Below are 14,162 nucleotides of genomic sequence, written 5' to 3'. Positions count from 1 at the left end.
GTGTACGGTGGGTCTGCTGCGGCTTATAAAAGTGTTAACTGCTGTGCTCGTCGTACACAAAGGTCGCAGTGGACAGTGGAGTCCAGTCGAACCACACAAGAATAAACAGAGCTGAAGCTGATTACATAAGAACATGTTCAAAACAAATGACAGAGAAAGTATAGTTTGTGACTGAATTAGTAGGAACTGATATACAGTTATCCTGCGTTGACCAACGGATGTTGTCAATACTCACATGTTACTGATTTATTTAACTACTTTTTTAGTCTTTCGTGGATCCAAGGTAGAGGTTATAGTTTGTGTCGTGAGTATCGTGCAGAAGACAGAGAGGAGTCTTTATCAACCATTCTGAAGAGCCTACCGAGAGAGTGGACATGACAATAGAACATGAATATTTTAAACATTTCTGAGTCGTTACAGGTCTATAAACCTATATAAAATACCTATATTTTGCACTTTCTGACCAACACCAAGTCTTTTGAGGTCATGATAAAAGTATACACGGAGATACAACTGTGAGTCCCAGGATATCTATGAAACGTATCTGACGATAGGAACAGCAGTGAAAGTTTACATTAGTGGATTTCCCGCTAAGACGGCAGCATCCTTTAATACCTGTGAAAACAAACATGTGTATCAGTGGAGCAGAACAACAGGATTCCATTCTTCCCTCATGATCATGACTTCCTTCTCTGTGTGGGTCAACATGGAAACACACACTTGTGCTGGCAACACAAAGATGGCTTTTGTGTGACCTTCAGTGACCTTCCTGCATCAGATGAATGTACACACTTACCTTGATCCTGTGTCCTTTACCAGTAACAGAAGGAGAATGTTATTGTTGTATTTGACCCTCTGAAGATATCAGGCTCTACTAGGTAGGTCGGTAGGTAAAACTTTATTGAAATTGTTTTTTTTTTCAAATTATCCACAGCAAATACAGCAATTTTTCATAAAAAAAATAAAAAAAATCAATGAGAAAAATACTAAACTGTTTCAGTGTGTCTTTACTTTTGACCTTCGAGCAGCACTTGGAAAACAATGGTATTCCCCGAAATATTTGGTAGTAAAATACTTGTAATCCAGTCTGTTGTATCTCAGTGGGATTCACATTGAAATCTCAAAACTATTCCTTTCCACGGCAAACTTGTTTTCATTAGATATTGTTGAATTCAAATACAATTTTTTTTTACTCTCCACTAGTGATTATAAAGATAACAAGTACACTTATGAATGGATGCAACAAACATTTTTTTGGCTGAATTGTAAAGTTGTGTTCTGGCTTTTGACCCCAGAGTATTTGGTATCACGATCATTTGGTATTAAAATATATGTAAACAAAGAAAAACATGAATAAACATTTCCTTTGTTATAGTTTGAAACCCTCACGTCCTTTGCTACATGTTTCTAAAACATGCCAACAATGCCAGAATCTTAAAAGTGTTTTAAGTAAATATAAAATTTCATGTACTTATACAACTTTTTTTTTCACCACGGAGCAGTTTTATGTCAGCATTATATTCACGGACCGACCTTACTTCAGATATAAATTATTTTTTCTTTATGTTAGCCTCACAGAGCGGTACCGGAACGGAGGTTGGGGTTCACTGATCCATCGCTTAGTCACGTATATTTGAGGGGGAGTGGGAGCAAACCAAGCAAAGCCAAAAAAATAAATGGTTGGGATACGCAGTACACATTTAAAGTATGTAGGGATTGTTCTGACATTATGTCCTACAATATAAACATGAAGAGTAACAAGCATTTAAACTAGTAAGATTAGCCTATTTTTTTATTAAATCTTTGGGTGACATTGACTTAGGGGCCTCATTCTGTGTCCCCAGACATTGGTACATAAATCAATAGGGGATCCCAAATTACATCATGTACTTCAACTTTAAAACCCAACTTAAAACTCATACTATATAAACATTCGTTCACGTGACTTACTTCTGCTTACAACTGTGGTAAAAGTTGCTTTGTGTGGTAGATCTTCCACAACACTCAATTCTCTGCTGTGGAGGTTTGTCACTGTGCGTCCTCACTCCCCAAAGTCTCCACCTTCAAGGGACTCATTGTGGAAACAAAGCAGGGGGTGATTACAGCTGGCTGGAGGAGGAGTGAAGCCATTATTACGTCTTAATGGACTTTGCTCTCGTAACCTCTCATTCGCCGAGATTTCAGACGGGGGAGAACTTTATAAAGTAATAAGTTGAAAACATGGTCATGATGAGAGAGTTACTGCATCTCTGAGAGGAAGACTTCAACATTTGAAACATGTGTGAGTCAGGAGAGTAAGTATGTTATCTGAGCGTAAGTAAACAAGCTCAAGTTCAAGTTCAAGTTCAAGTTCAAGTTCAAGATCTTCTGTTGTCAAATATACATGTATGCAATACATACAGCAAAGATGAAATTGTAGTGCTCTCACAATGCAAAACATAAAGTAGACAGTTGAAAGGACATTAAATAAGACATTAAAAAATAAATAATCAACAAAATGAAATCAGTAATAACAATACTTATTACTATTCAAGTTGGAGTATAAAGGAAATACGGACTAAAAGTTTTCATTAAAACATGTTCGTTGTAACATTTGAAGGCGATTAATTCAAACAAAACCAATGCTTCACGTCACACATGAATAAAAAAAAAAAGGTGCTGTAAAAATTCGATTAAAAAAATAAATAAAAATACCTTAGCAAATATGAATACATATGACATTAATTTAAAGATAAAATGATAGAATTGTCTCAAAAGGGAATATCAATGAATAATAAAGCTTAAATTGTAATACAACTTTTTAAGGTGCTGTTTGTTTTCAGTAACATTCCTACATATTTAATGGTAAAGGTCAAGTTTGACTGCTAAGAATACAGGACAAAAACAGACACGCACCTGGTTTAGTCCATGTAGAATAAATCAACTAAATATAAACTTAAATTATTATATTTCTTTGTTATTTCTTAATCTTTTTTTTCTCCATCATTTTCTTATTCATTTATTAAAAAGCTCAGCATTAAAACGGTTTCAAATCTTGTATAATAGAATAATATGTATAAGATACTCTATATAGATTATCTTTTTTATTTCCAAAGACAAACGTGTTTCTCCTCCGCGTCCCTCGGCTCGCAGCAGCGGGTTAACCGGCCTCATAAACGGCTGTAATAATTGACGACAGACGTTACTCTTCCCCGCCCGGAGCTGCAGCCAATGGCGGCTCACAAAGTCTATTTAAGACGCGGCGACTTCAAGGTGCTTCTCATATCAGCACCGCGCGCCCGCCGAGCGAAAACCCCTCGCGCTCTTCCTCGCTTCTAATCCGAGGACGAAGAAGAAGAAGAAGAAGAAGAAGAAGAAGTTTGCGGACTTTTTTTTCTGGTTCTCCTCCAGGAGAGATGAACGTGTGGCGGACGCTGAGCTCGACGCTGTTGCTGCTGAGCGCGGCCGTGGACGCTGTGACGTCAGAGGAGGTCAGCGGTTCTATTCTGGGTGAGTGGCTCACCCGCGCCGGGCGTCACGTGAGCGCACCTGAAAACACACTTTATAGTCCAAACACAAGGATTAGTAGAAGGATCTTGACTGGGACGAGGAGGCAGGGTTTCAAAGCTGGTTTCTATGGAGCCCAGATTGGATCTAAAGGAGGCGCCCTCAAATGAAGGGGCCACTCAAGCGTCACGAGAGTTTCTCACCCTGGTGTCTCACCCTGGTTTCTCACCCTGGTTTCTCACCCTGGTGTCTCACCCTTGTTCCTCACCCTGGTTTCTCACCCTGGTTTCTCACCATTGTTTCTCACCCTGGTTTCTCACCCTGGTGTCTCACCCTTGTTTCTCACCCTGGTTTTTCACCCTTGTTTCTCACCCTGGTTTCTCACCCTGGTTTCTCACCCTTGTTTCTCACCCTGGTTTTTCACCCAGGTGTCTCACCCTTGTTCCTCACCCTGGTTTCTCGCCCTGGTTTTCTCACCCTGGTTTCTCACCATTGTTTCTCATCCTTGTTCCTCACCCTGGTGTCTCACCCTGGTGTCTCACCCTGGTTTCTCACCCTGTTGTCTCACCCTTGTTCCTCACCCTGGTTTCTCACCCTTGTTTCTCACCCTGGTTTTTCACCCTTGTTTCTCACCCTTGTTTCTCACCCTTGTTTCTCACCCTGGTTTTTCACCCAGGTGTCTCACCCTTGTTCCTCACCCTGGTTTCTCACCATTGTTTCTCATCCTTGTTCCTCACCCTGGTGTCTCACCCTGGTGTCTCACCCTGGTGTCTCACCCTGGTTTCTCACCCTGTTGTCTCACCCTTGTTCCTCACCCTGGTTTCTCACCCTTGTTTCTCACCCTGGTTTCTCACCCTTGTTCCTCACCCTGGTTTCTCACCCTGGTGTCTCACCTTTGTTTCTCACCCTTGTTTCTCACCCTGGTTTCTCACCCTTGTTTCTCACCCTGGTTTCTCACCCTGGTTTCTCACCCTGGTGTCTCCATCTCTCCCCCCTCAGGTAATGTCCTGCATCCTCTGTCAGACCTGTTTGCCGACAACGATGCGGGCGCCAACAGGACCGTGGCCCGGTTCTCCCTCCGGAGACCGTCTCGTCCCGACGACGACCTGTGCTACATCACGCCGGGTGACCCCGAGTCCCTGACCCCGTGTGGCTTCAACGGCACCTCCAAGACCTTCCTGGTCATCCACGGATGGACGGTGAGGCAAGAAGACACGGGTCCGCTCGTAGTTTCTGTCCTTGTTTTTAGGAACAGTTTTTGAAAGTATTGTTTGAAAGTATTGTTTGAAAGTATTGTTTGAAAGTATTGTTTGAAAGTATTGTTTGAAAGTTTTGTTTGAAAGTATTGTTTGAAAGTATTATTTGAAAGTATGGTTCGAAATTATTGTTTGAAAGTATTGTTTTAAAGTATTGTTTGAAAGTATTGTTTGAAAGTATTGTTTGGAAGTATTGTTTGAAAGTATTGTTTGAAAGTATTGTGCGCTAGAAAGTGTATTCAGGTAATCACAGGCAAGTGTTTTTTATTATCACGACTGCAATGGTTGTTTTTTTGTTGTATTATATTTGTGTTTATTGTGTATTTCATAGTCAAACCATCTAAATATTCGACTGTGGACACAACTTTAATGATACATAAGTGAGCTGTGAGAAAAAAGCATGTTGTAGGAACAGCTGGGCTCATGGCTACAGTGTCAAATACACCTGCTTTCTTATCACACATTGATGAAATTACATTGATGAAACTATAGAATTGTCCCATATAGCAACTGAACATTACGGGTGTGTATTGACATGTGTTTCTCGTCACATTATATATAGTTCCTGAAAGTTTCATTGAAATTCTTTCGTATTTTGTTGCTCACAAAAACACAGAAACATGACATCACGAAATGCATCACGATACAGAGGCAACGATACGATATGTTATGATACTGTAGTAACGAGGATATATTTGTAGTATTGTCGAGTACTTGACTCTGGTGTTGCAGAAAGACCACATTGACAAAGTAATAACTGCTTTCATTTGTTTTTAAACCGAAATATATCCGAACATGAGCTTTAAAAGCTGCTGGAGTCGACTGTATCCTCTCGTCCTCAGTCAGAACCAAGACCTGGTGAGATTTGATTTTTCCTTCAGCTTATTATATTATAATATATATCTGAGTATCGCTCAGCTCACTAGGGAACTTTTCAACACTGAAGTGTGAGAAGCTTCTTAGTACATTCGGGGGAGTGTGAGGGACGTGTTTTGGACCTTTTCATTTTCTATAACGGGTTGAACGAGGGATTAGAGGTTCCAGCTGTGAGGTCCAGACTGTCCTGCAGTGGCAGTGGAGTCAGTCCATCACTGGACAAAGACCAGACCTTTTGTGGACCACATGAGTTAATATATAATTCAACATCAACTTCAAATATAGTATTTATGTTGTTAGTTAAGTCATATTATATTTAATTGTTTCTTATATTTCACAGTTATTTTTCAGGTTTAACCGTGTTTTTGTGAGAAAAAGAACTCAAAAACGATAAAAGCATTTCAATGAAACTTTCAGGAAAAATGTGAGCTGGATCGATGATGGTAGTGTTTTGGATTTCCATCTGGATCTAGGAAAGATTGAAGGTTTTGTTGTTCACTTGTATGGATTCTAAATGCTGCGGTCCTGGACGTAGATGTTGCTCAGATAGACAAGATAATTATTGAGAAAAATTAATGTCCATTTTTTTAGGTCTGTTTCTATATTTCCTTTAAAAAAATCAGCAGCTGTTTGTTGGCTGGTGAAGGTTCTGCAGCTGTTGGTCCGTGTTCGTCCTCATCCTGAGACATCAGTCCGTGTCTCAGTTGATCTCATGGAGCTCCTGAAGGACCAAACACCTCTCTCTCCATAACACATCTCCATTGTTCTGACCCTCAATCGCCGCCTGTGTTTTGGGCCTGGCTTTGATGGTTCTGCTGGTTTCACAGTTGAGTGGGCTGTTTGAAAGCTGGGTGTCCGAACTGGTCTCGGCGCTGTACGCCAGAGAGAATGCGGCCAACGTCATCGTCGTGGACTGGCTGGACTCGGCCCAGAACCACTACGTGTTTGCAGCCCAGAAGACCAAAGAGGTGGGACAGGAAGTGGCTCGCTTCATCGACTGGATCAAGGTGAGAGGAACTACATATCATGGTCATGTTACTATTTCGTCGTGTCATATCAATATCATGAATTTAAACACCTGAACAATTGATAGCTGCTGTTTGGACAAGTTAAGTTAAGATAAGTGCAGTTGTCTTAAGCTGATAATGATTGACTTTCTGACCAATTTTCTAACTCAATAAACACAACATAAACTCTCTTCATCTCACACCCTCTCATTGAACTCATAGGCACAGCTACTTAACATTATTGATTTTTTTTATTGTTTCAGACACACACCATATATCATGGGACAGTTTTTATTTTCTGATTTTAGGCAAGTAAGCATTAACATTCAAATAAAAAATAAATGTTGATTGAATAATGTATTATTGTACTGATAAACTTATGTCACTCATGACTCTTGCTCAGCAGACTCTGGTCTGTGTTTGGACAGAATATATTGAATGGTTGAATTTAGCTTTTCAAATGTTGAAACTTCATTTTTTTAAACAATTATCTAAATTAAAAAAATAATAATAATAATGAAATTCAATATAATATAACTTGTATATTTAAAATTGGAATACGTTTTTATTTAATCATTTAATTAAAAAAGCGAATATTCTGAAAATGATTGCAATCATTAAAAAAAATACATTTTCTAAATTCAATATTTTAATTTTTCGCTTTTTAATTTTAGTATAAAATGTTGGTGTAATAGTGTCACAATGATTGGCTGTAGATTCAATCAAATAGCTCAGTACTCACGATGTATTGTCTGGTGACTCTAGTTTGACAAAAACAACAACATTTCAATGAATAAATTCAAAGTTTTTAATGTTTAATTCAACCATTAAATATTGTGATGTCACTCATTTACATCCATGTAAATCCCATTAGCATCAACATGATGGTCGTTTAAGTTTTAACCAGTTGTGTTTGACTATCAATTAAATGTTTATATTCCTTCAGGGGACCAGCAACATTCCTCTGGAGAACATCCACATCATCGGCTACAGTCTGGGCGCGCATGTGGCAGGATTTGCGGGCAGCCATGCCTCCGACAAAGTGGGCAGAATCACAGGTAGAGCTCACAGAGACTCCAGTAACCACTCCTGTGACCTCACACGGTCTCCCTCCGCAGGTCTGGATCCCGCCGGGCCGGTCTTCGAGGGCGAGCACGCCCACAGGCGTCTGTCCCCGGACGACGCTCACTTCGTGGACGTCCTTCACACCTTCACCCGCGGATCTCTGGGGCTCAGCATCGGCATCCAGCAGCCGGTGGGTCACGTCGACATCTATCCCAACGGAGGCGGTTTTCAGCCCGGGTGCAACCTGAGGGGGGCGCTGGAGAAGATCGCTAACTTCGGCTTGTTTGGTGAGAACAACTGTCTTAAATGTTTGGAAATTTGGAGAGAATAGTTGTTTGGGAAACTATTTTCATTATAAAGTAATGTTACTTTGCAGTGTTCTTTGAAAGACATCAGTTAGAATTGAAGCATTTTCTCATTTTCTCTAAATCATTATTTAATAAATTCAACATGTAATTAATTGACAATTATGACGACAAATACCTACACATACGTAACTGGAAAATTGGCGGATTTTTGAAACATTACCAAAGAAAAAAGCACAAAGAAAAATACAACATAAATTAGGTCTATAGGCTTAAGTAATATCTTGTCATTATTATGCAATTAAAACTATTAGGACAATTACGTATTTTTTTTTATGTTGCTGTATGTTTTTAGACAAATATTTAAGTAACAAATATGTTGTTCAATAATGCAACTTTTTTGCAGAATTTTCTATTTATTTTTTAATGTTTCACTTCAATCACATTTTACGATGTTTTAAGATGTTACTTTACAGTTTAAGGAAGACTATATTGGAAAAATAAAAACAAAAATGAGTGTGTCACAGTGTGACAAGGAAAATCCTTCTTTTAGAATGCAGAAACCTCGAGCAGAACCAGACTCAGAGAGTATAGGGTAGCCGCTGTTTGAGATTTACTATCTAAAAGTAGTGCTATTTTTGCTTTCCTTCGAGTGCACCCTATCGACATGGAAAAAAAATACTTTGAAAGATAATAATTGTTATTTATAAAATACATACAGAAGATATTTTTCCATTCAAAAAAATTCACTTTTTACACTAACATGACCGTTAAAAGGGATATTTTGTTGTTGTGTTTGCAAACAAACGTGGCAACAATAATGTCTGTTCCCTCCACTGTCGCACGGCTCAGTTCAGGCCAGCGGTCAGTAATCTCTCTGCTGGACATTGTTGCCGTTATTTCCACAATGACCCCATTCACAGGCGCCCGATAATGAACAGAGGCCCCCGAACATGAACTCGCATTCTTGCGCAGGCTTTAGACTTAACATGGTCGTGTTGGTCCGAGGCCCGCAGCAGGTAGACGCTCACGTGTGTCTGGCTTCCGTCCGCAGCCATCACGGACGCGGTCAAGTGCGAGCACGAGCGCTCCGTCCACCTCTTCATCGACTCGCTGCTGAACGAGCGCGACGCCGCCACGGCGTATCGCTGCAGCAGCAACGACGTGTTCGACCGCGGCATGTGCCTGAGCTGCCGCAAGAGCCGCTGCAACACCGTCGGCTACGGCATCAGCCGAGTCCGGAAGGCTCGCCACGTTCAGATGTACACCAAGACCAGAGCCAGCATGCCGTTCAGAGGTCAGTGGGTCGACGACCGGTCCATGAGGTCATCTTTTGAGACTGTTGCCCTTATTTTTTATTTCACCTGAAATACCACCTCAATCACAAATACATATACTTTACACCCAATAATACATGTACTTCATCTGAGAAATAATGCAGACATTAGTTTTAAACATATATAATTTCTTCTGTCCTAAAAATGCCTTTAATTTGATTTTTATAAATAACAGGTTTTTTATTTTATTGCACATTTACAGAATTTACTTTCTATTATTTTTTGGTTATGCAGTGTGTTTGGTGGTTATTTTCATCTTGGAAAAGTTCATATATATCCTTAAGGGCCACAATATATGCAGCGGCTGTATGAGGGGCCGTCAAGCTTAAACTAAGAAGTGGAAAATATAAAATTAAAATGACCAAATCAAGCTAAATATTCTAAAAAAAATAATTATTGTTCTTGTTATATATATATATATATATATATATATATATATATATATATTGTATTTTAAACATCTGTTTATTTTTTCCTTAATATATTTTTTATATTCAATTATATCTGTTTGAGAGGTAATAAAAAACCCTAGAATTGACATAAATTACAAAAAGAACAACCTATAGTCATATTTAAAGACTAGTTATTAGTCATTTAAAGAAATAAGTAAAAATAAAATGGTTAGTTTCCACATGTTTACCGGTAGATTGATAAATAAACACATACATACAGTCAAAGGGCCTCATGTTAGCATGACTAGCTAGCACTGTTAGCATCTACCTTAGCGATAGCATTAACTTATTTGAACTGTTTATTTGTTTTTTTTACCAGTGGTTAATCTTGACTGATCCAAAACACCCAAATAAATAAACCAATAAATACAAATGTGCCTTCTTGAAACCTTGGCTCCTGCAAGGTTTGAGTGTTGATGTCATTTTAAGAAACCGTGTTTACAAACTATTTTATTTAATCTTTTTCTTTGTTACGAAACATTAATTTACACAAAGAGGAATTAAGACAGTTTGGTCCTAATGTTTACAACAATAACCAGACATGTGGTCCACGCCTCAGTTTACCACTATCAGCTGAAGATCCACTTCTCCAGCAAAGTCAACCGCTCCGAGCTGGAGCCGTCGCTGACCATCTCTCTGCACGGCACCGGAGGAGAAGCCGAGGACCTGCCGCTGAAGCTGTGAGTGGACCTCCTGGTCCCCGGAGCACTGACCCCCGTCTCAACGTCTGTCCTGGGTCCACAGGAGGGAGAAGATCTCCAGCAACAGGACTCACTCCTTCCTGCTGGTGACGGAGAAAGACATCGGGGATCTGCTGATGCTCAAGTTCAAGTGGGAGGAGGACCAGGGTTGGTCCGCCTCCAGCATGCTCACCATGGTGTCGTCCTGGTGGTCCGGGGACTCTGTGGGCGACCAGATGGAGGTCCACAAAATCCGCATTAGAGCCGGAGAGACGCAGGAAAAGTAGGTTGTGTTTCCACTTCATTGAATTTCAATGACTGCTGACAGAAGTGCTGACTCAGGAGTCAGTTTTAGGTTAATATAGTTAACCAACAACAAGTTAACTAGTTCAACTGACTCGAAACAATCCTTCAACGTTTGAGTTGGATTCATACTTGAACTTAAGCTACACAAAAATATGAAAATAAATAGTGAAATTGTTGTAGGATTATAATTTATAATACCAACACGATGCTAATTGTGGGAAAATGTTAATGTTTTATTTGTTTTTATTTAAAAAAAAATGTATACAAGTATTCTACTAATATCACAGAGGACTTAATTAATTATAATAAATATTACAAGTAAATAGCATCGTAAATGTATTTACACAAATATTGAAAATAAATGATAATACATCTATTAAGCAGGTACAATTGAAGTGATATTATTATTTAAATGTTTAATTACTTGACACCATAGTCACATTTATTTAATATTGTTTTGTTATAAATTAAATATATTGCGTAATACTAGTAAGTACACTATTTAAGACAATGTTTGTATCATGTTTGTAATTGAAATTATTATTATTAATATATTTTGTTTGACAATATCGCTTTTATTTAAATACATGTTTTTAAAAACCTGAATAATTTTGCCCTTCGTTTCCTCTTGTCAATCAAACCCGTGAAGTTATTTTCCGACAGTAAATCTTCTGTTGATGTTTGACATTTAGTTTCATCATTTAAAAAACCTGGTCTCCTCACAGGATGGTGTTCTGCGTGAAAGATTCGTCCAGCTTATCTCACGAGCTCACGTTCGTCCGATGCAAGGAGTCGTGGAGGCTGAAGGCTCAGAGGTGAGAACGCACTTCATGTCTGGAGCACGAGTGACATCTTTGTCTTCCAGAGTCGGCCTGGAGAAGCACTGACCGTTGATGTAGCTGCAGCTTCTAAACTACACACTCACAGACCTCCAGAGAACCAAAAAGTGTCTTATTTAAAGTCTGTATATGAACTACTGTAATATATCTTGTAAAATATATGTTTGGCGAGTTAGCTAAACTAAGCTAACATTGGCTAATCTAAGCTAACGTTGGCTAAGCTAAGCTAAGGTAAGTTAAGCTAACTTTACCTAAGCTAACGTTGGCTAAGCTAAGCTAAGCTAAGCTAACTTTAGCTAAGCTAACGTTGGCTAATTGTGATTTTCTCTCTCTTAGAATCGTTGTCTCCACTGTAAATACTTGTTGTGTTACTTTAGTCAATGTTTGTTGTCGTTTTCATTATTACACAAAAAAACAAACCGTTGAACACAAATGTATTTGAAATAACTTGCCTCACTATTATACAGTGTATAAGATGAATTGTTCCATTATTCCCACATAATATATGTACTGTATCATTCTCTGCCTCCCGCCCTATGTAGCTGGGAAGAACCCCCCTGTGACCCTGATAATTTATCTGCGTATATTTTAATATAATATTTAAAGAAACAAAGTTTAACATGGAAACAGTGGCTGGTGTTTCTTCTCATGATGGTACAAGTCATTCAATGATTGTCTCTAATCTCGTGTTGTGTGTAAATAGTGTGATGTTGTGTGAAATATTGAATAAACCATCTCTATCATGCGGAGCTTCTTCTTCTTGTGCGTCAGTTATCATTTGTGTGGTGACGGCTCAAGGTTGTGTAGTAGTTTATCGAGTCGGTGGAGAAAGTTATCAGTGACCTGTGATTGACCTTGAAGTGATGACGCTTCTGACTTTCAGTCAAAGTGACCTGACCGGGTCAACACCATCCCTCGATAGTGTTGATGTAAGGTAAGGTAAGGTAAGGTAAAACTTTATTGATCCCTCAGGAGGTCTCCTTCGGGAAATTGTTTTTTTCCAGTAGCCAGCAATTTTTCATAGAAATTGCTGCGGAGCTACTGGAGAGGCAGCCGTCCTCGTCGGCGCCTTTAAAGATGTGTAGCTGTGTCTGTATCTGTGTGTGTGTTTGTGCGTTCATCCCCCTGTGTACATATGCACATGTGTGTTTGCATTATTCTGTTCCTGTCTGTGAAGTTTGTCTCCATGTATATGTCTTAGTGTTTCTATCTTCTGTACGTTTGTGTTCTTCCCTCCATGTCTCCAGGTTTGTGTGCACATACTATTGTATTGTTTGTCTTAATGTGTTTGTGCGTTCATATCTGTGTGTCTTTGTGTTTGTCTCTCCGTGTAAGAATGTTTACCTCCGAGTTTGCCTCCATTTTTAGTGTGTTTTTTGCTGTGTTCATCTCCATGTGTATTGTTGTGTTTTTTTCCATGTGTTAGGATTAATATGTGTATTGTTGGGTTTGTCTCCATGTGGTAAAATTAACATGTGTATTGTTGTGTTTGTCTCCATGTGGTAAAATTAACATGTGTATTGTTGTGTTTGTCTTTGTGTTAGAATTAACATGTGTGTTGTTGTGTTTGTCTTTGTGTTAGAATGAACATGGTGATTTTTGTGTTTGTCTCCATGCGTTAGGATTAACATGTGTATTGTTGTTTGTCTCTATGTTTTAGAATGAACATGATTATTTCTGTGTGTTTGTCTCCATGTATTACAATTAACATGGTGATTTTTGTGTTTGTCTCCATGTGTTAGGATTAACATGTGTGTTGTTGCGTTTGTCTCCATGTATTAGAATGAACATGTGTATTGTTGTTTGTCTCTATGTTTTAGAATTAACATAGTGATTTTTGTGTTTGTCTCCATGTGGTAAAATGAATGTGTGTTGTTGTGTTTGTGTCCATGTATTAGAATGAACATGGTGATTTTTTTGTTTGTCTCCATGCGTTAGGATTAACATGTGGATTGTTGTGTTTGTCTCCATGCGTTAGGATTAACATGTGTATTGTTGTTTGTCTCCATGTTTTAAAATGAACATGATGATTTTTGTGTGTTTGTCTCCATGTATTACAATTAACATGGTGATTTTTGTGTTTGTCTCCATGTGTTAGGATTAACATGTGTGTTGTTGCGTTTGTCTCCATGTATTAGAATGAACATGTGTGTTGTTGTTTGTCTCTATGTTTTAGAATGAACATAGTGATTTTTGTGTTTGTCTCCATGTGTTAGGATTAACATGTGTAATATTGTGTTCGTCTCCATGCGTTAGAATGAACATGTGTATTGTTGTTTGTCTCCATGTTTCAGGGAGAACATGTGTAATATTGTGTTTTTCTCCATGTGTTGGAATGAACATGTATATTTTTGTGTTTGTCCTTTTATTTTTTAAATGGTGTGTGTATTTTTGTGTTCATCTCCATGTGTTAGAATGAACGTGTGTATTTTTTGTATTCATTTGTCCATCCTCATGTTTGTATCTATCTCTGACTATGCTGTTATATCTTTTGTTGTGTAATTGGTATCTCTAATTGTCAAGTGTTATCTCCTTGTGTATCACAGGTTATCA

The 14,162-nt window shown here is 38.7% G+C and overlaps 1 protein-coding gene across 1 annotated transcript; it reads left to right on the top strand.

Moving 5' to 3' along the window:
• The first annotated feature begins 3,393 nt into the window (after positions 1 to 3,393).
• lpl2a (lipoprotein lipase 2 a) lies at positions 3,394 to 14,030 on the top strand. Its single transcript, XM_087783738.1, has 10 exons — positions 3,394 to 3,489; positions 4,486 to 4,685; positions 6,446 to 6,625; positions 7,572 to 7,683; positions 7,744 to 7,977; positions 9,050 to 9,292; positions 10,344 to 10,464; positions 10,529 to 10,747; positions 11,496 to 11,585; positions 11,636 to 14,030. Exons 1-10 carry the CDS (start codon positions 3,396 to 3,398, stop codon positions 11,655 to 11,657), a joined length of 1,515 nt encoding a protein of 504 aa, XP_087639864.1. The 5' UTR covers positions 3,394 to 3,395; the 3' UTR covers positions 11,658 to 14,030.
• The last annotated feature ends 132 nt before the right edge of the window (positions 14,031 to 14,162 follow it).

This window comes from Callionymus lyra, chromosome 2, assembly GCF_982586985.1.
Source record: "Callionymus lyra chromosome 2, fCalLyr1.hap1.1, whole genome shotgun sequence".
Classification (NCBI taxonomy): domain Eukaryota; kingdom Metazoa; phylum Chordata; class Actinopteri; order Syngnathiformes; family Callionymidae; genus Callionymus; species Callionymus lyra.
The sequence above is the reverse complement of the archived record's forward strand: the minus strand, read 5'-3'. Positions and strand labels throughout refer to the sequence as shown.